This window comes from Thermobia domestica, chromosome 9 (assembly GCF_964235325.1).
Source record: "Thermobia domestica chromosome 9, izTheDome1.hap1.1, whole genome shotgun sequence".
Classification (NCBI taxonomy): Eukaryota; Metazoa; Arthropoda; class Insecta; order Zygentoma; family Lepismatidae; genus Thermobia; species Thermobia domestica.
This window is the reverse complement of record NC_137462.1, coordinates 93,641,254-93,666,167: the sequence shown is the minus strand read 5'-3', so window position 1 is coordinate 93,666,167 and position 24,914 is coordinate 93,641,254. Positions and strand designations below refer to the sequence as shown.

The 24,914-nt window shown below is 35.2% G+C and overlaps 1 protein-coding gene across 1 annotated transcript; it reads right to left on the bottom strand.

The window, feature by feature from the left end:
• Positions 1 to 32: 32 nt before the first annotated feature.
• On the bottom strand, positions 33 to 20,456 carry LOC145660936 (P2X purinoceptor 4-like). The gene is made up of 4 exons (XM_081726375.1): positions 20,430 to 20,456; positions 16,523 to 16,656; positions 10,147 to 10,294; positions 33 to 140 (listed from the first exon to the last, which is right to left on the bottom strand). Exons 1-4 carry the CDS (start codon positions 20,454 to 20,456, stop codon positions 33 to 35), a joined length of 417 nt encoding a protein of 138 aa, XP_081582501.1.
• Positions 20,457 to 24,914: the final 4,458 nt, after the last annotated feature.

Genomic DNA, 24,914 nt, shown 5'->3' with positions numbered 1-24,914 from the left:
ACATAATAGCAAATGCACACTTTTCTTAAAAACTAAACTCTACGTACATCGTCTCCTTCCACATAGATATACTTAATCTCTCTGTAGTAATTTCGAGCCTTCATACAATACAGCAGTACAACATGACAGACGACAGCTGACTGAAATAAAAACAAAAAGATACGTTTTATTTCATAACTAGCACAAAATTAGATATTACTACATCTACGAAAAGACTTACCTGATGCGTTCCACCTTTCTCAAGTGGGACGTATCAGGTAACTCTTTCCGTAGTAATTACAATATTTTCAATTGCGAACTGAAACATATTGTTATATATTAATATTGAATTTACTTCAGTATGCATCTTTATATGAAATTACAAAATGATTTTGATAGGATCTCTTACACATCTAAACAATACCGGTACAGTTTCAAGTGATTAAATCTTAATGCCATGTCCTGATTAACAGTTTGAAGTTTTGATTTAACCGAAGAAGATAAGAGATCTTAACGAAACTGTTCGAAAATTTAATATAATGACGTTTCTGAGGAAAGGTACGTATTAATGTTTAATTAAACGCCTCATTATTTCGATAAGGAAATATTACTACATAATTAATTTTGAGAGCAAATTCAAAAATTTTAGATTTATATTCTACAATTATGATGTTCAGGTTAAAGGAGATGGAAACAAATGCAACTGAAAACGAAGGAAAAAACAAGACTAGAAAGCAAAGAAAGAATCGCAAGAAAAAGCATAGATACGCTGTTATTTGATCATACGGCCTGGGATCAAACCTGGAACCCTCGCAATAGAGCGCCCCAGAAAATGACGTTAAATTTTCTAAATGACAGTTAGAGACATTATAAAAATATACACTAAACACTGATGTCTTAATTTTATAGGGATTGAAAGAAATTTTACTAAATTGATAAGAATAATAACAGAAAAGAAAAAAAACAATACAGTAGAACATAAATAAATGTAACTGTGGATACGTTACAAAGAGCATTTAAAGGGAAAAACATTTCATTCTAAAATTCTTTCGAAATTATTTAACATTAATTTGGCGCCCTGGGGACCAAAGTTAATTTGGCCCAGAAGTTGCACCTCGGGACAGATGTTCCTCTGCCTCTCTACCCTTGCAAAAGCCATTACGTTGATGGAAAAAGTAAGAGTACGAAAATTGGAAGTTTTTACAATTAACCAGTACTAAGTAAGTCAGTACGTTTAATAAAAAAAATATTTAAATGAGGGAAAGTTTTCCACAGTAGATTAGATTAGATTAGAGCACGATAGTTTTGAATTGCAAAAAATACCATACAGAAAATTTATGGAGGCTTTACAAATAAGTTTTTTGAAACAACTACCGTCCTCATTACATTCAGAAATGGATGGAAACCTTAACACAACATTTAAATTGTGTATATTTAAATGCTCTATAGAATGTTCCTTAAAGTTTCTTCCCATTTCCTTTACCTTCAAAATAAATAAATAATAATAATAAAATAGAAAATAAATTAACAAAATAGTATCAATAATAAAATTTAAATAAGTTATAATAATAAAAAGATAAAAAATAGTGGCTTGAAAATTTCCTGCAAATTGACAATTAAGATAAATAAGCGGAACACAGTCGATGAACCGAACTCAGAAGCTCCCAGCAAGCAAAAGTGTGGAACGTAGCCAATCTTGCCGAGTCGGGCCTGAGCACAAAATATAGCCATCTTATTCCTTAGACAATGGGCTACTTCCCACCAAAATTCGTTCACATCCGGCCAGTAGTTACCGAGAAATAAAGTACCTCACACACAAGCGAGGCTTGGCTAAAAAAAAAAAAAAAAAAAAAAAAAAAAAAAAAAAAGACTGGCAACCCTACCGGTAGTATACATGGAGGAGTTAGGAGCGCATGCGCGCAGAACAACCTTGAACATTTGAGAAGAGAATCATATACATAAGTTACCGCTCTCAGTCGGATTTAGTCTGTGAACAGCAATTGAAGAGAGACGTGCAATTGTGTTGCCGGGAGAATGACAAATGTGAAAATTGAGCACCGCATTAACTTGAAATTCGTTATGAAATTAAAGAAATCACCGAGTGTGTGTGTGGAACTATTGCAGGATGTATAGATGATAATACATTGTCACGTACGCAAGTATTTAAGTGGCACAAATGTTTCAGCGAGGGACGCGAAAACGTTGTTGATGATGATGAAAGACCGAGTCGTCCTCACAGCAAAAACAGAGGAAAATGTGACAAAAGTGACTGGCATTGTCCAGAAAGATCGTAGGCTCAGTTTTCGAATAATAGCAGACATGGTGGGCATCGATGATGTTTCTTGTTTTCTTTCTTTTTTTAAAAAAAAAAAAAAAAGCTTCTTCTTTTTTAATTTTCGTTTCTTCCGTCTTTTTACCTAAGGAAAAAACAGAGATGCAGAAAAGTTTTTTAAAGAGACAGAGGGAGAAAGATATATTTCTCTCTTTTTTCTTTTCTTAAAACAATATTTTTCTTTTTTAAAAAAATGGAAAAAAATAAAAACGAAATAAAAATTTTCGCTCTGTCTTCTTTTTCTTCCAAAAAAGAATCAAAAAAGAAAAAGAAGAGAAAACACAAAACTTTCTTTCCGCTCCGAGAAGAAAAAGTTTCTCTCTAAAAAAAATTATTTTGCTCTCTCTCTCTCTCTCTCTCTCTCTCTCTCTCTGTGTGTGTGTGTGTGTGTGTGTGTGTGCTTTTTTTTCTTTTCTTTCTTGAAAGAAAGATAAAAAAAGATAAAAAGCTTTCTTTCTTTTTAAAGAATACCTAGCAAAAAAAAACATTTTTTTACAGTCTGTCCGCGCAATTCTGCATGACCATATGAACATGCGCAAAATTTGGGCTAAAATAGTACCAAAAAGACTCACGCAGGAGCATAAAGACTTCCAAAATCACGTGTCCAGTGACACAATTGAAAACCTGGAAGTAGAACCGGACGTGTTGATGAAAATCGCCACCAATGACGAGACAAGTGTTGCATGGCTCGAACCAAGGACCATATTCTTTATTGGAGTTTGGAACCTGTCATCCATCCATTATAAACGAACATGTGTTGTTTAGAGGAAGTTCATCGCCTGTTAGATGTTATTCACACCCGATATCGACATCAGCTGACGACAGATTTTCAACAAGGAATAATTAATTATCTTACGTCTGCTCTACTACAAGGAAGTCCTTGTATTTGTAAATGATATGTAATAAACACTGGTAGTAACTTCCTATTACCTTTTGCCTACCAAACAGTCTCACACGCGTTAACTGGAATTCAGTTTTGTTTAGATCAGATGCTTTCTCAATGTGTTTGTTTCTACTGGACTCTCATTGTCATGCACCTACGACGAATCAATGTTCGCTTCGACCATCGACCTGGTAAACATTGACACAATAAGGAAATATTGTTGATGAGTAGTAAGTACTTCGACTCTCGGAAGTCTTTCTCTTCCTGGTTTTAGTCTATGTGATTCTGACGACGTTAGCAGCCTAGTAGGAAGTATAGCTGCTTTATGTTGTACTTTGGCTGTGTCAATTTGGGGAATTAAATGTGCATGTCATCGAGAGAGTGTCAGTACCATTGCTTCCTTCATGACGTCAGAGAAACAGTCGAGACAAATACACTTGAGAAAGCTCGATCTGGGGCATTTGGTGATTGCTCATTGGGACCTTCGTTACTTGGTCTTTCGTCACCGTACCTTCGGTCCGGCATTCGATGCCTTGGTCGATTGTCGGACAAGTCATCATGGAGATCTTCAAGACACCTCGATCTACAAGTCTACGCCTTCAACTTCATATTAGGGTGAGACTGTTCTAAATTTAAGTTGCAAATCCTAGCTCTACCATCCATTCCTTTAACGTTCTCATTGCTACCACTCAATATTATTAGAATCATGTGTTTCATTTTAATCAAATTTGATATTGTTGGCAAACCCATACTGTTTCATGGTGGTTTGCGCCGTGAGTTTCTGGTATCTCTGTGGTCCTCTCGCTGCTTCAAATTTTTCCTCTCACCTTTATAAGTGGTAGAAATATTTCCCCCGCCCGTCAACCCTTTTGGAAATCATTTTTTGAATTCTTTTGTTTGGAATTTTTGTTTGCTGTAGTACTTTTCATCCAATTTCGTTTAAAGTTTTACCTCCCACCTCGAAACTTTTGTTAAAATTTTACTTTAGTGAAACCATCTCCCTACCGCCCTTGACTCTAGATTTTGATTATGGCCTTCAGTCCGATTGCTTGTTCTGTATATAGGATTGCTGTATTCATTTGGATTTCGCTAGTGTCATTTACCAGGGAATTCAGTTAGTTCTTTCATTCTGTAATGTTCTTGGTTAGGCCCTGTATGTATCTTATTATTATTATTATTATCGTTATTTTTTTATTTTTTTTATTTGTGGACTTGATTCTTGAGGGTTGATTTGGTTTTGTTTATTTGTTTATTTCAATTTAACATTAGTTTGGCGGAGTTAGTTTATTCATTTTTCATTTAGATTTAGATTGTATTTGAAAGAGGTTTTCTTTGTGTGAATAAGGTGTCAGCTGTGATTGTAATGTTGTGGCAGGTTAGTTGTCTGTGTGATCAGCATTCTCCTCAGTTATCAGCAACCTTGGCTGCTCTATGTCAGCATTTCCGTTCTTCGCTCTGTTTCGAAGTCGCTCTTATTAACTCCTATTTTAATTAACATTGGTTTGCTGTGTAATAATACATTTATTTTTTACCCTTTCATGAATTTAGAATGCAGCCCTCTTTCCCTTTTCTTTTTTTAAATTATCTTTCATATTTGGCCTCATTTTGTCAGGGATAAACAGAAATTATAGTTTTGATTACGATTATTTGTTCTAATTTTGCTATTATTATTGGTATTATTATTAGTATGATTGGTATTATTATTAGTATGATTTTGCTGTTAGAATGTATCCCCGTCCAAGATTTTGCTTTTCGTATTTCTTTTTGATGGAAAGTTGTGGCACATTTCTAGCACCGTTTTGTTGGGATCTCGTAAGAGTTATTTTGAGAATCCCACCTTTTGGAATTATTGTAGTCTGTCTATTTTGGTGCTATATATTTGATGTTTTAGTTACTGCTATACCCTTAAGTAGCCTCGTCTTTTGTTTTGTGTGTTGTCCTTATGGGTAATCTACGACTAAGAATTTTAAGATTACAGATAGATATATATATATAAGAGTCTGCTATACCCATATTTTGTTGTGAGGGACGCGATGTGGACCGTTAAGGAGAGCGTTTTGCCCAGGGTGTCATGTCCCGAATTATGTCTTTTTTTTTATTCCTTCAAGCATTCCCCCGTTTTGCCGCTAGCCTTTCTTTTGTGCATGCACTTGTTTTATGTTTATATGTGTGGTTCGATTTTAGGACGATGTGGAAGTTCCGTCCCTTTTGCATGGCTTGTTTGTTGTTTACTGCCATGATTTATTTGCTAGCGTGCGTTTGATTTTATTTGCCTTGAGAATTGTATATTATGAAGTTAAGTAAATGATAGTAATATAAATATAAATATTCAGCTACGACTCGAATATAAGTGAGAAGATTTAAGTGTTTAATGAATAAGAGGATTGATTATAAGTGTGCGTATCTACGACTGTATATCATAATGCTCCTACACATCTACGACTTATGAAGTTTACGATTTTAAGGGGATGTTTTGTGTGTTGTGCCTGAAGGAATAACAGGTTATGTTTAAGGGTATACACGTTTTCTTTTATTAATGCTATTTATTTGGAGTGAATATTTTGGTTTTGTGTTTTTGATTCTAGGAAAATCTGCACTCCAGTAAACGTCATTATGCCACATATTTCAATTATCTTTGATTTTGTCTTGTTGCCAAAATTTTTGAGGTCATATATGTATATGGATATATGTTCTTTTCTTTGTTTTATACATGAATATTTAACTATTTAGTGCTCCATTTAATTTATATTATTGCTTGAATTTATTTGTTATGCCATCTGAAGACAATTAGTACATGTCACTTTATTTACTTGACATTGATATATATTTTGATTTAGACTTTATCTTATGATTACCTGCCAGAGATAACCGCCATCTTATCTCAAATTTATTGTATGTTTACTTGATACATATGACCTAGGTTTTCACGCTATTACTAGAATATGGCCGAATTCTAGTAATCCCTATTTTGACTTTAACCTGAATATGGTTTAATTTTTATATACCTGATTTGACTTTGCGCGCGTAGATATATACTTGATTTATCGGCTCACCCATGCATAGGATATGTATTTCCTGATTTTGACTTTTGATATTGCTCAAGCTTTATAATGGATGCAAGTAAGATTCATGTAAGTTTTCTTTTTACTCTTACCGGCTATTTTGAATTTGAATTTTTATTGAAGACTTTTGCAATGTTAGTTTTGTAATTTTCTAGTGTTTCTCAGTGTTCTTTTGGCATTCTTATTTAAATACACACTTTAAATTCAAGGTTACTATTTTCCAATAATTATTTAAATTTCAAACTTTCTTTCAAAATTTTAAAAATGTTAATACTAAAATTTCAATCCTCAATTTTAACTTTTTTATTTTTGGAATTCTTTTTTTTATTATGCAAGAATTGTTGATTATTTTTTTTTTTTTGTTTATGAACTTGTGTGTTTTTTTAATTACATTTATGGATTTCTCTTACTTTATTTTCTTATGCTGATCCACATGTGTGTTTATATATGTTATATATTGTTTACCATTTAAATATTACTATTGATTATGCCCTTGCGATTAGGTTTTGGTGCTGGCCTTTGTTTCGGATTTAATTACTTTTGATCGGCGAGTGGCTGGGCGCCGATATCTACAAAACCCGCCTCGATGCCCTACTTTGTTTCAAGGAAATGTGAAACAAAACTTATTTCGTTTTCAGAAAGTAATTAAATTCTAAACCCTTCTGTGTTGTCCAATCTTTGATTTTTTGGTTAGTTTACATTCCCCCCACATTTTTTTGGTAGCAAATAGGATTTTTTCTCCAGCTTCTCGCATTTTAGATTTCAAATTGACATTTTTCGAGATTTTGTTTCTACTACTGTTTAGCTAGCTTTTTCTCCATTTGTCATTTTGTTCTCTTTTCAGGTACCTTTTGTTTTATTTGGGTTCGTGGTTTGGACCCTACAATGCTTAATTTGAGTTTAGTGACCCATATTGCGTGGGCTCGTGACCCACAAGTGTTTGTTTGTTTACATTTTATCTAGGTCATGGGGTATGACCCAGATTACTTGTTTATAGTTGGTACCATTTCCAAGTTTTGTTTTTCTTCCAGATTTCCCATTTTGGTTTCGTTCCAGCCAACGCTTTAATTTTGTTCGTTTTGTTTCTTAAGAATATTTAGTTCATTTTAACCTACACTTACAAATTGCATTTTTTATTTATTGGTAGTTTACTTCAATCTTCAATTGGTAGCGTAATTCCTTATATACCATACCTTAATGCAACTTAATATAAACTGTAACGTGCTACTCGTCTCACCGATATCATAATTGGAACATTAGTTGCTACGTGTGTGCTATAATACGAAGCTGTGTTAGTACGTTATTGTTTTATTTATTCATCGAACTGTGTACTCACCATCCTGCTTTCTACTCCAGCATTTTCATTCTACTACTTTGGGTGTGCTACAAGTGTGTTCCCATCCCCAGCAAGTACATCGCTTATGCCATCTCTTAGCAGTGTGGATAATTATTAGCAGTTGTTTCTACATTCTTCGTTATGGTCCAGCGGTAAGAACTTTTTTTTCTCTCCAGCATCCTTCCATCTGTGAAACTCACCATTTGTTTTTACACCTTCACAGAGTTTGGTCACCGTCGAAACACCATGGATCTCCAGGCTTTCGCTCGCTATTGATTCGACTTTTTTGGGGGGCGGTGATGTTGCATGGCTCGAACCAAGGACCATATTCTTTATTGGAGTTTGGAACCTGTCATCCATCCATTATAAACGAACATGTGTTGTTTAGAGGAAGTTCATCGCCTGTTAGATGTTATTCACACCCGATATCGACATCAGCTGACGACAGATTTTCAACAAGGAATAATTAATTATCTTACGTCTGCTCTACTACAAGGAAGTCCTTGTATTTGTAAATGATATGTAATAAACACTGGTAGTAACTTCCTATTACCTTTTGCCTACCAAACAGTCTCACACGCGTTAACTGGAATTCAGTTTTGTTTAGATCAGATGCTTTCTCAATGTGTTTGTTTCTACTGGACTCTCATTGTCATGCACCTACGTCGAATCAATGTTCGCTTCGACCATCGACCTGGTAAACATTGACACAATAAGGAAATATTGTTGATGAGTAGTAAGTACTTCGACTCTCGGAAGTCTTTCTCTTCCTGGTTTTAGTCTATGTGATTCTGACGACGTTAGCAGCCTAGTAGGAAGTATAGCTGCTTTATGTTGTACTTTGGCTGTGTCAATTTGGGGAATTAAATGTGCATGTCATCGAGAGAGTGTCAGTACCATTGCTTCCTTCATGACGTCAGAGAAACAGTCGAGACAAATACACTTGAGAAAGCTCGATCTGGGGCATTTGGTGATTGCTCATTGGGACCTTCGTTACTTGGTCTTTCGTCACCGTACCTTCGGTCCGGCATTCGATGCCTTGGTCGATTGTCGGACAAGTCATCATGGAGATCTTCAAGACACCTCGATCTACAAGTCTACGCCTTCAACTTCATATTAGGGTGAGACTGTTCTAAATTTAAGTTGCAAATCCTAGCTCTACCATCCATTCCTTTAACGTTCTCATTGCTACCACTCAATATTATTAGAATCATGTGTTTCATTTTAATCAAATTTAGTGATGTTGGTAGTCAGTACTGTTTCACAAGGATATTTCAGTATGATGCTGAAATGAAAAGGCTTTTTTTTTTCACGAAAGTAAAATCCGCCCTCAAGGGAACTCATTTTCAGACTTGGATGAGGTGAAGCAAGCAGAAAATGACAGCAGTACCCAAGACGGTGACACCTGAAGATTTCCACTACTGCTTACAATAATGGAAACCGTATACAAACATGTATAGAGACATGAGGGGAGTATGTTGAAGGGAATCAACTTTAATTTGTAAGTCTGTGACAATAAACCGTACTTTTTCCACAGCCCCGTTATTTTTTTTAGCCAGACCTCGTACACCTGGAGTAAAACTATAAGCTCGTGTATGCTTACGCCGGGAGCTAAAATTGTTATCTATCCGCCAGTTATATTTACAATAATTAAACTTGTTCATTGAAGATTTCTGCTTGGGAGATGAAAAGAATTAAAATTTGATAAAATGTATAATACAAATTTCGCTTGAATATTGTATATATATATATCTACGCTTCATCAGAAAAGTAACAGAGAAAATTCAAGGTGAGCAGCTCCATCTTCTTCGCCCTTTTATTTCTGTTAAGTAATAACTTTTCCATTTTCGCTTCGGGATTGTTTTGTTACAATCTCCATTGTGTGCAAACATTGTTTACGTTACAGTTCTGTGTTCTTTCTTCATTGAGAAACCATTTGTGTTTAGATAGAGATCACACAAACAAACTTTCTTTATTTTTTTAATAGTTTTAGGATCCAGGAAAATTTTAGACCTTTGTGTTTATAAATCTCTTCCTAGTATAGAAGTGGACTCTCTTGAGCCCACTACGGCACTCGGTCTTTCTCAGAAAGTAAGAACAAAGAACATTCGTACTGATTCAGTTATACTGACAGTCTTTGTACAAGATCGGTTCGAGTCTCGCAACAACCAGTTCTCATCTTGAAAGTCCAACATGGTTACTGTAATCATAACAGTCTACTCCTAAATCTCTATCTTACGGTTACTCACAATATATCTTAGAAATTGAAAGTGCATGAACAAGTCTTTTATAATGGCCATTAATGAACAAGTCTTTTATAATTATTTAAATAACAACTTCTTTAATTCTGCAAACTTTACCAACTTAATATAAGTCTACTACTATTAATTATGAGTTACGCATTGTCTTATTAGAAACAGCATTAAACACTTTTTTTTTAATAGTTTCTGATTTCAACATACATGTTTATGTCTATTGGGATCTATTGTCTATGTCTATAATAGCAAGGGGGAGAAAATATTAAATAGAAAAAATCTCTTATACTATTACTTACAATTGCTAGATATTCCAGTCCAACGCCTATATTAAGCAATGTAGGAATGACATCAAACTTTCGAGCCTCTCCTTCGACATTAATTATAAATTTTATACCATAAGCTTTGATTAACGTTCGTCTTCCAAATTCATGATGCTCGGCGTACCTGAAGAACAAACGTATATCTTAATAACAAGTGCACATATATTCACTTTGTTTTACTGACTTTTTTTTTTAACACTTATAGGTTTTAGTTTCTGCCAACCAACAACTATCCAGGAAGCAACAGAAGTGTCGAATTTATTTTCACTTGCACTTTTTCTCGCTACAGTAACACATTATTTCATTTTTTCTTTCCTTTTTTAATATCTGAGTGATGAATATACTCACATATCCTTTGGTACGAATTCGCTTCTGTATAAGTTCTGCTGTATTGATCCAACCATTATGGAAGCACTTGCATATAAATCTAAAAACAAAACGGCATCGAGTCATCTGAGACTTTCGTAGGCTACAAACCTGGGCCATAACTGTACAGGCAAACAAAGTGAATGCAGATATGATACATAGATGACCTTGTTGATTTCTTTTAACATTGTTTCCCCAAACTAAAGTCGCGCTAAAAGTTTGATTGGTCAGATATATTACAGGAACATTCTAAATTGAGACAGAAGCAATTAGTCGTTTGAATGGAAAGATGGAGGTGGTGAATACTGGGTGGGTAAGATAATATATCAACAAACTGAAGGAGGTGGTCGTAGACATGAAATTAAGCAAAAAAAAAATCTAATAAACATGGGTTAAAAAAGTGGAACCGTTTTCAAGTGAGAGGCGCTGAAAAGCACCAAAGGTGCTGATATAATGTCGAATATCCCATGAACACACATATAGATCGATGTCGGGTAAGAAAATTACACAGAAAGCCTCATCCAAAATATCCAATGAACGGAGTGGTCGCCGTACAACAGGAATATTCAAAGACAGATGTAAAATATGCAACGAAAAATAGGTGCCAGACACAAAAAAATGCCACAAACAGTGAGTCTAACAGGTCTTCAACAGACGCGCAAAGAGGAACTCCAGGGAATAACCAAAATCAAACGGCAGACAACCGGGAACGGAATTCCCAAAATCAAACAGAGGCAGAAAGGGGGATCCATCATATCACCAAGACATGAAATGCTACCACGTATGAACAACGAGTACAAACACCACGAGCCATATAACACTGGCATATCAGAATGTATAGGTAGTGTTGTCAACCACACAAAAATGTTCCTCCGAACCGTGATACGATAATAGATGTAAGCATATAGCTACGGACTCCTGCGACAGGAGCAATATGGGACAGGGGATGTGACGCGTCGAAGCGAGTATATCGAAACACTACGATAGAGATAATGCTGGAGGCAGGCTTACAAATACAGCACAACACAAACTGCGATGTTACACTGATTAATGGAAAGAAGAATACTGACCTGCAGATATCACAGCAAATGTTCCAAGTGTTCTTCACGCGACGCATCAGATTGACGTACACGTTCGAAGATTCTAATTTGTGTCCGAATAGTTACACACAGAAGTGTATATAAAGTGCGCGAAATCCGATCGTGCATTAGGCACGTAAGTCATACGTCTATTGGCGTTTTCTCCAGAAGGATTCGTAATGTCTACTGCAGAAACTGTAGGTAACTCGGATTCGTTAGGTATTGCTTTAACACGTATGGCTTAAGTAAAGTGTCATTAAACATACATACATTAATATAAACCAGTGCTGACCTTGGATAAATGCATGTGTATTGTGTTCCCATACATGGATATTATAGAAACTAGTGGTGCCATCGCGATCGAAGATCGCTTAATCGGTGAAAAGCATAGATGATACAAATTGCTTATCATTAATGACTTGCTGCTAAAACCAACAACAAAATACATCCGAGGGATATATCATGCGGGAAAAGACCTCGCACAAATTGTACATGATCGAATACATGCTGTTTATATGAGGCCACATGTCTCATGTTGCGGGCTCAGGCAATATGCCTTGAGGTCACATTGGGATCAATTTCTCTTCGATTGCTGGTGTTTATGCTTCACGTGATTGTTCCAGGGGCGTCATTTAGGGGGGCAGGAGGGGGCAATTGCCCCCCCCCAAGAGTTTGAGTAATACATATACTTTAATCGATTGACTACTAATATACTAGTACAAAACGTGAAAGTTTTCTTATATCGGTGGTGCTCTTGCCCCCCTCAAGCGAAGTCTGAAATGAGGCCCCTGGATTGTTCTCTTTTAGAGTTGATACTTCCTATATCCTCATCTCACTCTAGTGACGATACACAACAAATAATGCATGATGGGGTTGTATGTTGCGGGGATTCGTGTCGTGGTACAATCCTCCTGCCTTTCCTCAATTGCCATTCTCTCGTCCATAAACAAGTAGTAGGTATGGTCACCTGTTTGCAAAAACATTAGTGAACTATTTGCTCACGTACCGTCATTTCCCATAAATATAGTCCAGGCATCCAACTATGGTCCAAGACAACTCTCATGACGTCATTAGCAATAGCTAGTATGGTTTCCTGCCGGGAGTTAAGTTAGGCATCGGAAAGAACATCCAATAGATGGTGCAATAGGGCAACATAGTTGGTTTGAACGCGCGGGTTTTATTTGCACGGGAGACGTGATGTGATGAAAATAACAATAACTGCCTCGTGCACAAAACTGTGGAAAGTAAGCTTCGGTGGATAAAATTGATAAGTATGATACGCATGAAAGTTGTTATTTTAAGAACAGTCTTATGTCTACAGTAAAACTAGATATAAACTACTGAAGGAAATTATATTGTTTCTGTGTAGTAGGCTAGTAAACAAAAGTCTTCAACTTGAATCCCAACAATGTACCACAATTTTCGTGGACCATAGTTGGGAATTCTAGTCTGTGAAATGTGGTAGCGTGTTATTACAATGTGGACCATAGATGTATCCCATTTGGTTTGCACCTTTATTTCTTAGTTCAACCCTAGGTCTACTTCATTGACTATAGGCAGTGGCGGATCCAGGCTGGGGCCCTGGGTTCCGGTCTATCAGTTATATTGAAAATTACTAAATTATTAAATGCCAAGAAGCAATTGATTGCTTATTTTACTGGTGAAGAACGGAAACAAGGAACCCTTCCGAAATCTATTTTTCCGAACCTCTTGCGTAAGCTGATGGAAACGCTTCATGATCGAGGAGCAGCTGACCTACAGTCTGGGTTTCGCAAAACTGGAATATATCCACTGAACAGGAACGAAGTGTTAGATAGATTGCCATAATCTGATCCTGAAAGGAACAAAACTTCCTCTCTTCTATCAACCGTTTTCTTACAACATTTAGAGAAAATGCGTTATGGAAACGACACCAGTACCAGTGCTAATAATGATGATACCAATGCGTTAGCGTTCAAAAAATGTACCGATACTACCCGGAAGAGACAACTACATGTTGAACCTGGTAGAAGCATTTCAATATATGAGTTTCAAGGTTTGGGAAATGTTGCAGCAGAACAGCCTTCCACAAGTGGATCTCAAGCACCAAAACGGAAGCTTTCTAAAAGTAAGATGAAAATGAAGCGCAGACGAGTTTCAAAAGAATTTGAATCTTAAGACAGTGAAGATGACGAGCCGGAACTCTCACGTTTAACTCTTTCAGATTCAGATACAGATACATATGTCTCTATGTTACATGAAGACGATTTCTCTACCAACATCTTTAGCGATGAAAACTCCAGTTGCAATGGCGTTGACTTGCAAGAGGGTGTGTATGTTATTGTGTCTTATGACAGTAGGCTATGGCCAGGCATTGTAAAGGAAACAAGGGAGACAGGGGCTGTTGTTTCTTGTATGGAAAAAGCTGGCTCGTACTGGATATGGCCACAACAAGAAGATAGGTTATGTTATCCACTAAGTGATATAATCATTAACATTATTCCACCTCAGCAAATTTCCTCTTCCCAAGGACTTTTCAAAGTGAAAAAACTTGACAGAGGTATGGAACAGTACTTTGAATTGAATTAGTTTTAACCTGTAATGGTACTGGTGCTTTCTTTAGTGTAGTACCGTAGTGTTAATGTTAAAATATCACTGATATTATAAATGGTACTATTTGATAATTTACAGTGCCGTTTTATTAAAAACTTTGTACTTTAATACCTTTAATTTCTTTTTAATAAATTTTCTATTCTGTAGATTTTCATTTTCATGTAAATTGACTGCCAACATTGCCTTCCACACCACAATCTTTTCATGGACCATTGTTGGGCAACTCAGAACACAACTATGTACCACCATATTTTATTTCATAAATGTGAACGTAGAGTGCTTAGTTTAACGACAGTAAATTATTTTATTAGCGGAAGGTATAGACTACCCAAAGCCAAAATTATGCACTTCTGCGGCAAATATTAGAAAAGATATGGCCAAATATATGCAAAATCTGGACCATAGTTATGGGAAATGACGGTACACACTTTGCAACCTTTCCTATTCAACTTCCTCCACAAAAAACAGCTATTACAACTATGTCGACTCTGACTGCTCGCTCACGAACTTACAAAGGTACGAGGTGAAAGCTGAGTACTGGACCCACGTGGAACTTTTAATCAGACGCTGTTGCACAGAGCCAGGTCTCATGCTAAACCTGGTCCTGCCCCTAGATTTTCGTTGCTTTATTGCGCGTAACGCCAGTTACGTGCAACGCCCCTAACTTGAAAATGGTACAGCTTTCGAACCGTGTTCATTAGATTTCTTTTTCTTTCTTTCTTTCTTTTCTTTTCTCTTTTTTTTCAGTTTCATGCCTACTATCGTCTCCTTTAGTTTGTTGGTGTATAATCTTACCACCCTGTATAAGTATTTTGTGGAAGCGTTTCATGTTTAACTGAAATAATATTTATTTATTCATCAATCAAAATAAGAGCGTAAGATCATTAGTTTGTAGCACCACAGATACTCTGGTATCTTCGAACATACGATGTAATTTTTCAGGAGTTTTTAAGTATTTATTTATACTTTGAAACTACCTCTATACATAAAAGAAGTCCTGTGTAAGTAAATGACTGACTGATGAACGCCAAGGCCAAACTGCTTAAGCCACTTGCACAGTGCATAGGATTTGTTATGTAAAGTATCACTAATGAAGAAATTATGGAAATTTGACGAGGAAGGAGAAAATAGGGAGTGGGAATTGTTATATTAAAATTTCCATATCTCAGAATCTCTGAGGGTTAGAGACATGATATTTGGTATATGGATTTCTCATTTAAACGAATTAGACATGTGCTTAAGGTTTTTTTTTTTAAATTTAACCTAGAAGAGAAGAGGGTGGGAATGAAAAAGGGGTGGGGATTACAATTATTACAATAAAATGCCCATATCTCTAAATCTCTTAATCCGAGAGGTCAAAAATAAAGGAGGGCATTTTGTGTGCTCGATAACTGCAAAGCCTTTGACTTTGTGCCTCACAGGGCAATACAACAAGGATTGGAGATAAGGGAATTGGCGAACACTTTGTTCGATTAGTTGGTATTTCATACAACGAAAACAATACCATAATTGAAGATCATGGGCTAGACTTGCCAATAAAGCAAGATCACCTGAGTCCACTCCTTTTTTAATGTTTTGATAGGCGAACTCTAAAACTGAAGGAAGCTGAAGCAGGATTTGACATCGATCAACGATAGGGGACCGACAGAGCCTAATTAAGAAATCTTCCAGTCCGTATTGCTCCTTGAAGCTGTTTCCGGGACATACCCTAGAAAAAGATCGTCGATACGCAGACAATTTTCTCTTAGCGTGTAAGTCCCCAAAACAACTTTAAGATGTATTACGGACTGCTGAAGAGTTCTTTAGTGGACTAGATAGGAGCCGGTCTGCAAGTAAGTGGCTTACTTTCAAATTGTCCCCACTAGGAAGGCTTGGTACTGTACCAATCTAAAAGTATGTATTGGTCCAGTGAAGGTAAAGACCATTGGAGTGAACGAAGGGTTTAGATACTTTACAAAGATGGTAAGTATGCCCACCTAACAGAGGAATATGTGGTCCTTTCACTGGATAGATTAAGACGCTTGAACCTTTAGAAGATATGTATCATCTCGTCTTATTTCTTCTGATTTTTAAAAATATTTTTCCTAGAAGGGAAGAAAAAGCTTCACTAAGATGCCCATACGAGGTGTTTGAATTTCATACGATACTTCGAATTCAAATGAATTCCATATTAAAGAACAGAAGAAAGAATGCAAAATATTACCTTCAGTAACAAGTGGAAGCACTTGCTTGTAACTACTACAATTTAATCAAGTGATCTATAAAAGTACATTCGATTCTGTCACCCTATAACCTGTTTTAATTTTTATTCTTACCTGAAATTCCATCCTACAGAAGCATTACATCGATAGTCGTCCAAGCGGAAGAAGCTGTACTTGGGTAGACAGTACTTCATGAAATTCCAATCAAGGTTACAAGACCAATCAATGTTGATTAATATTACTCCTCCCTAACAGAAACAATTAGCCAATTAATTATTCTCATACTCAGTTGGATAAAAGTTATTCATAATCGATATTGTACTCTTTCTAAATAATAAAAAATGCTTGGGTAACAAAATATTAGGTTGTAGCACATGGTTAGACAACGAATCAGTTTTTTTTTTTTTTTTTTTGTTAGGATCTCACTTCACAATCTTTTACCATCGTTACACAAACTGGGTCGTATGCACTGGCGGATCCACGGGGAGGGCGGAGGGGGCGACCGCCCCCTCCAAAGGGTTTTTTGAACTTTCAGCATTTATCATTGGGAAATACTAACATGATCTTTTTCCCGACCGATCCAATATGTGTGACAAGCGTAGCAGAGTCTAATCAAAATGTGTGGTACTTAATAGTACTTAATACAGACATATTTGAATTGTGAATACGTTTCTCCCTAGTTCCTTGGGGCGGTCACCATAAGCCACAAAGGAGCGAGAATATGATTCATTCTTTGGACGAACAGCTGTAAGAAGGAGGGTAAGACGGCTCACTCTTTGAACTAAAAACGTATATTTTAAAATTGTGTCCTAGAAAAAGGATATGGGAATGGAATTCGGGTCCTGAAACTTCAAGTACCTTTACCTTGAATAAAGAGAAATATAGAATCTTCAGCGCTCCTTACCGGAAAGCTCTCTGAAACTGAGACTTTTCAGTTGGTTGATTGATTAATATGTATTTACGTCGTTTGCCAAAAGCGATGCTTTACAGAACGAGGACTAGAGTTTAAAGTTGGATCTGAACCACTGTAGTGCGTTCGATGCTCACTCACCGGGAATCAAACCACGAACCCCTTGCATCAAAGATCAAAGGTACGTTCGCTAGCTACTAGATCAACAAAGAAAGCCGTGACTTTTGGGGTTCAACACGGAAACATTAGGAAGGGACCAGGGATTTATTATGACTTCAATTGGAATTTCATATTTTCTTGAGAAATAACACAAGTTTGTTATTGTAATTCATATATAAAAGACGAAATCCTGAGTGAGTAACTTCGTACAGGCCAAACCACTTAAGCTAGAAACTTGAAATTAGGACAGTATATAAGATTTGTTACGTAGGATATTACTAAGGAAGGATTTTTTTTTCTGGAAATTCGAAGAAAGGAAGGGAGAATGGGGTGGAAATTACTTTAATAAGATGGCCGTCTCTTCGAATCCGTTACGACTAGAGAATTGAAATTTGGCATTTGGATTTCTCATTTAAAATAATTTGACACGCGTTTCAACTTTTTTTTTTTTTTTTTGATATAGTAAAACGGAGGAAAAAGAGATGGAAAGAAAAAGTGGCGGTGATTGCAAATATTATAATAAGATATCAATATCTAAGAATCTTTGAAGGTTACAAACATGAAATTTCGTATATCTATGGACTTTCCACTTAAAATAATTCAATACGTATAGCAGCATTTTTTATATTTTACCTAGAAGGGGAGAAAAGGAGTGGGATTATTATTATTAATTTTATTATTATTATTATTATTATTATTATTATTATTATTATTATTATTATTATTATTATTATTATTATTATTATTATTATTATTATTATTATTATTATAAGATGCCATATCTCGGGATCCCTTGCGGTTAGAAACATGAAAGTTGGTAGTTTGATTTTTCATTTAAAATAATTCAACATTTATTTGAACGTTTTTTTTTTTTCACTTAACGTAGAAGAGAAGGAAAAAAGGTGGGGCTGGTTCATTAAAATGCCTTACGAGGTGTTTGAATTTCGTGACACAGTCTTAGCTCAATCCAATTCTATATGAAAGGCAGAAGGAAGAACGCGAAATATTGTGCCACAGTACCACGTAGGAACATCTGCTACGATCGTATGTCGACCAGATTGGGGATCTGGGGCGAGCCCCACCTAGACGAAGGCTAGTATAATATACCTAGGTAATTTTATTGTTGTTGTAAGCATAACTATAATTATACTATGTTTCGTGGACCCCACACAATTATAGAGATAGATTAATTTTGTATTAATTTTTCTAACTGCTGTCCCGCAAATTACTCAAAATATAAATGATTAGAGCAAATTGTACACTCTTTCGTTAAAATGAACGATATCGTCAATACAGTATTTTCTTTTGTGCAAGTACTGTGCCAGACACTGCATCTCATATGTTGCGGTGACTGTGTGTGAAGTGAATCATGAAGTACGTATTTAATTTAAATCTACAGAAAAAATACTCCCATTACCAAAAAAAAAAAAAAAAAAAAATCGGGTCCCAAAGTGGAATCTGGGAATCTTTTCTTTTTTTTCAACCCCTTCCAGCCCCGGATTCATTTGAGTCCCATTCTTGCAAATTAAATACTGGTCACCTTGAAGCTACGCTCATCTTCGACAAAGCGAACCGCCCCTCCCAAACGATCCTTCTGGATCCGCTAGTGGTCGTATGTTTATTTAGAAATAAATGTGCACCATCCCTTTTGATTTGAGCATGAAGAGGACTTAGTTATTCCCCACTAGACGGATTTGAGGTTCGATGTGTCACTTCAGCAGATGGATTTTCAGATTGTTAGTTTTGTTTTTCTAAAACTAACGCTGTTGTGACGCTTTGTTGGTGATACTGGTTCGCCCATGTCCTCGTTTGTATTCCTACACTTTGTGGCAAAATCATTACGTTTCATTGCTATTTCACACAATTGTAAGTTAAAACAATTCAACATAATCTCAAATTCCTTCTTTTTACTTAAAGTTAAGTATTTTCTTTTACTTCTTGTTGTTGATTCCTTCTTAGTACATATGTATCACACTAAATTAATTATAAACTCATTCATTCATTTTATTTCGTCTTTATAATCATACATATTGCATGAATTCGTGCGTATGAATAAGACTCGTCAGGGTAAAAAAAAAATATACATAAGCATACATATGTCTAACATATACATATCGATTAAATTAAAATTCTAAGCTACGTCTACTATATAAAAGAAACACAAAAAATAGACATTTTAAATACTATCAATAATCAAATTCATTTACGGAATAAAAGCAGTGCTGTAACAGATAGGTTTTCAGTAATCTCTTGAATTCTTCTCTTCCTTCTGTCTTTCGAACATATTGAGACAGTTTATTATATAATATGGTACCCATATACGTTGGATCAGTGGCGGCGGTTGGACGTTGAAAGTGGGGCGGCAAAACATGATGTGAACAATTGTACCTAAGTATATCAATGTTAGATTTCCTGGTTGTTTCTAACACTGTTTGATGAAAGATTATATAACTAATAGGATACTACCTTTTTCACTTAAAATACCGTATATCGTATTTCTATTTTATTAAGTAAATACATAAGAGCAATACAGGTAGGTACTAGTCCTTTATACTCTAAAACAACGAAAGTGTAAGAAGAGATTTGAGTTCTTGCTCATGAACATCTTAAAATTCTGTCTGGAAAATTGTGTGATCAGATTGTTTAATAGATTTGCAAAACAAATAAATAGAAGGGATAATATTAATCATAGTAATGAATAATGACGCTTGTTTTGCAGAAGTTATATTGAAACTGGGAATTAATGAACAACTTATACTTTTAATTTCACACATGCCATTAAATGAATGTTTTTACTCTTAGAAAATGAAATACAGTAAGTACTGCAAACATACACTATGACATATAAAGATATTTGCAATTGCAATATTAATTGCTTTGAGTTGCAATTAAAACGCAATTCCTATAGCTTTCTTAACTCCACGAGAAGACAAATAACCAATACGTACTCACGCAACGGCAATCATCATATGACGCCATTTTTTCTATGAAACAGTAATACATACAAAACCTTTATCAGGGTGTCCACATTCTGGAAAATAAGTGAAAGGGTAAGGTCAGAGAACTAAAAATGTATCAGGTGAAGTGAGGGAAATGGCAGATTGGTTAGGGAAAGTCAGGGAAAAATCGATTTAGGTCCATTGTTCAATTACTGAATTTATGAAATAGGGTTCATTTCTTTACTGTTACTGGATGCAAAATGTGGTGTTCTCAATGATAATATTGAGGGAGTCAGTGTTCTCTGATATAGTTGTTGAAACTATTTTTTTGCGAGAAACACATATAACTACATCCTGGTATATTTACTCAAAAGGGTAGACGCTGTTCTAGAAGAATTCCATGGTGCGAAGATGATATCTGGACAAATGGCTGAGAACGCGAAGAAAATAGTATCTTCAGCTCACTGTGAAAGCTCAGACTGAAGACTTTAAGGAACACTCGAATAAATTCATAGCCAATGACAGAGATGGTATTGAACTTGATGAGTTTTTTTTACTTAGTCTTAGGAAATATGAAGAACTTTGTTGACTTATGGTCAGTTATGATTTTGTGTTTTAGCTTCTTTCACGGAAACGCATTTTTTGAAAGTGGTTTCACAATAAATAAAATTCTCATTCTTGACAACTTACAAGAAGAATCTCTGGTGGCTCCACGGATCATATATGATTCTGCGATGAGAATAGATGGATCATCAGGATTATTAATTACAAGAGATAATATGATAATTCAGTGAGAACTCCAAAGAGAGAATATCAGGTGTATTTGGAAAAGAAAAGAGAAATAAATGCTGGAGACGAGAAGATTAGAGAGAAACGGAAGATTCAGCAACAACTAAAGGAGCTGGAGGAAGAAGAGAAGAAAATTAAACTGCGGAGACAACAAGAAGGATATTCAGATCAATAAGAAGAAAACTATGCGAGAAAGGATGGAAAAAATTTCTAAATGGGTTGCATTTAACAACTGCACCAGCAAAAGTGTGTGTTACATAATGTGTGTGTTACATAATGTGTGTGTGTGTGTGTTTTTTTTTTTAATAATCAGTAAAATCATGTATGAACTGTTTATTACTATAGGCAATATTATAATGCTGTGTAATTGGTATTATAATGTGTAAGCATATAATGTGTAATTTTTTTCATATCTTAAGTACTCTGTATACTGCACACTTTCGTTTGTGACTTGTAATGTAGGCCTAATCAATATCGACGTAATGCACATGTTTGTAAATTTACATTCATTTGGAAAGAAAATTAAAAAAAGAAAGAAACAGAAGCGGAAGAGAACAAGGCCAACTATTATGGGGAGTGTGGAGGCTGGGATTTCTTTCTTTTTTCTATATTTTTAAGTTATTCAGGGGTCAGGGAAATCTGGAATTTTCGTCATGGAAAGTCAGGGAAAAGTCAGAGATTTTTTCTCTAAATTGTGTGGATACCCTGTTTACATTTCCAAATGAAACTATATAAATTAGGGCCTCACTTCAAAAAGTGGGGCAACTGCCCCCTCTTGCCCCCCCTAATCGCCGCCCATGCATTGGATTTCTTTCGTACAAATTTGTGCAATGCTGTTTACTGGAGATTTTATCCTTACGCCTGGTATAGTATTAATGGGTTGACGGTTCGTTAAGTACGTAAGTGTTGGTTTTAACAAAGAGCAACATGCGAAAGAAGGTAAAGGCAATATTTTAAGTTCCTTAAATATTGGCCTACACGAGTAGTTTATTTTGGTCCCTGCTTTAGTTTTTAAAACCCGTTTTTGAATAACGAACAACATATTACTTTATTTATTTATTTATTTATTTATTTTATTTTATTTTATTTTTTATTTTTTTTTTTATTATTATTTTTTTGTTTCAGTTTCCTCAGAAGATGAAAGTAAAGACTGAAAGAGTCCGAAATACAAGTTACGAATCGTATCTAGTTTTAAAACATATTTGATTGAGTTTAATACATAGAGCTTTTGTACTAGCGAAAATATGTGTGTTTCCCAGGAAAGATTGTGGTTTAGCCAAAGTCACAGAAGTTTAGTTGAGTTTGAGTACATTATTTTTTTTATTATTTAACATTATATCAATATCTAGGCAATGCTTATTTTGAATGTGATGAAAATTTAGTGCTGTGGATTTGTTTGTGTTTAATTTTAGTTTGTTTTGGGCAAACCAGTTTTCTAAACTACGTGTTGCCTTGTCAATTTTATCACAGATAATATCATGACTTATACCTGTTATAGCTAAACTCGTGTCATCAGCGTACATAGTTGTATTTGCTAATGTTACGTCATTTGGCAAATCATTTACATATAACAGAAATAATATAGGTCCTAATACCGATCCCTGAGGGACACCGGTAGAAATGCTTTTAAATTTAGATTTATGAGTTGCTGATTCAGCTGTGTTTGACACAAATAATAGTTCAGTAGCTTGAGCACACAAGAGAGATAGCTTGAGATTTTACAAACAAGATTTAATTAATCCGCGAATTAACTACTCCTCTTAAACTTTAACTGTTAAGTTTATGGATAAAAATGCTATGAGGGACGGAGTCAAAAGCTTTGGATAAATCTAGAAACATTCCTACGCATATTTGCTTTTGTCCAGTTTCCGTGACCTCATTGATGTAATTATATATAGCAATTTCAGTTGATTTGTGTCTTTGAAAACCAAACTGTGCAGGTGAAATTACATTATGCTTAGATAAGAATGGTATAATTTGATTGAGAATAGCTTTCTCTATGATTTTTGAAAAAGAGGACAATAAAGGAAATTGGTCTGTAATTTTCGATTTTAGTTTTGGCCCCCTTCTTATATAACGGTTTGACTCTGGCGTATTTTAACTTCTCAGGAAATATGCCTGTCTGAAAGGACATATTAATGAGGTAGGACAAAGGTTTCGAGATATGGAAGCTGCATTTTTTGATAATGCCCATCCAGATAAGACCATTTGGGTTTCAGAGCCATTGTTACATTATGTACTTCTCTCGCCGAAGTGGGGCATAAAAACATGGTACCGATAGTTGTATTTAACTTGCAAATGTTTGAATGAGATATATCATTAAAAATGTGCTTCTTATATAAACCTATGTAATAGTTATTGAAAGCATTTACAATTTGGTCTGAGTTTGTGACTTTTTTCCCGTTAATATCTAATTCAGTAATTTCATTTTTCGTTTTGGTGTTATGTTTTAACTTAATTTACTACCTTCCACATAGTTACGGGTTTGTTTTCACTATTGTCTATATAATTTGAGTAATAAGATTTCTTAGCAAATTTAAGCAGCTTTCTATAAATGCTTTTGTAGCGTTGATGATATTCTTGCATTTCTTGAGACAAATTCTCTTTTTTATATGGCATGTTTAGAGATTTTAGTGTCTTACTTGATGTTTTAATACCGGTTGTTATCCATGTTTTTTTATTACATGTAGAAGTAGGAACGGTGTACATTTATGTATTTATTTATTTATTTTTATTTATTTTTTTGAAACGCTTCGTTGAAATAATTAACAAATATATTATGAAAGCCATCCCATGCATTATTCAGGTTGTTAACCGTTATACCTGCTCCTAAGCTTCGTTGAGTACACGAAAATTTAGATGATGTATGCCAGAATCATTAAAATATCTTTTCGCTACTAATCTAGTGCCTGGTTTATGTACTTTCTGTTTGTAATCTTGCTATCTTTTAACATTACTGTAAGTATCTGCGCCTCATGATCTGAGAACCCACTGTTTAGTACTTGAACATTACAAGTAAGACGATCGATATTAAGCAAAATTTGATCTATTGCACTGTTTTTATTATTTGAGAACCTGGTTGGTTCTCTGACTGCTGCAGTTAAATTATTATATATGCTTGCATCAGAATCTCAAGTTGGTCATTTATTTTGGGTTCTAAAAAGTCGATATTTATGTCATCTACTATTACAACCTGCTTACCCGTTTTTATATAAAAGTCAAGAATAAATTCTAAATTTTCCAAGAAAATATTAATGTCACTGTCTGGGGTTCTACAGGGTGTTTCAAAACAACACCGACAATGTTTGGGAGATGATTCCTGACACCAAGATAAAACAAAAAGTATAGACCAACCTGGGTGCACAAATGCTTCCTTTTGTTGTTATAGGCTGCTGAAAACATGAAAAAAAATGAAATTTAAAGGTCCATAGCTCCAAAACAATGGGAGCTACCCTAGTTGGGTCAAGAATTCACTTAGGAACTACGTAGTATGTACCCTATCCAAAAATACATGTTTCAAAATCTTAAGATACTAACGAAGCAATTTTTATAGAGGGAGTTTGGCTATGCGCACATAATTTGAAGTAATCTCCAACTACCTCTGTAAAAATTGTTGCAGAAGTACCGCAAGATTCTGCAACTTGGATATTTGGATAGGGTACATACTTGTTCCTCAGTGAAATCTTGACCCGACTAGGGTAGGTCCCAT

What these genes read in the sequence shown, in the direction of transcription:
- LOC145660936 (XM_081726375.1), bottom strand. Translation starts at nt 20,456, where the DNA reads ATGGCGTCATATGATGATTGCCGTTGC. An exon ending in CATATGATGATTGCCGTTGC is followed by an intron (nt 16,657 to 20,429) that starts GTGAGTACGTAT and finishes TGTTTCTGTTAG; the next exon opens with GGAGGAGTAATATTAATCAA. An exon ending in GACTGGAATATCTAGCAATT is followed by an intron (nt 141 to 10,146) that starts GTAAGTAATAGT and finishes TTTTTATTTCAG; the next exon opens with TCAGCTGTCGTCTGTCATGT.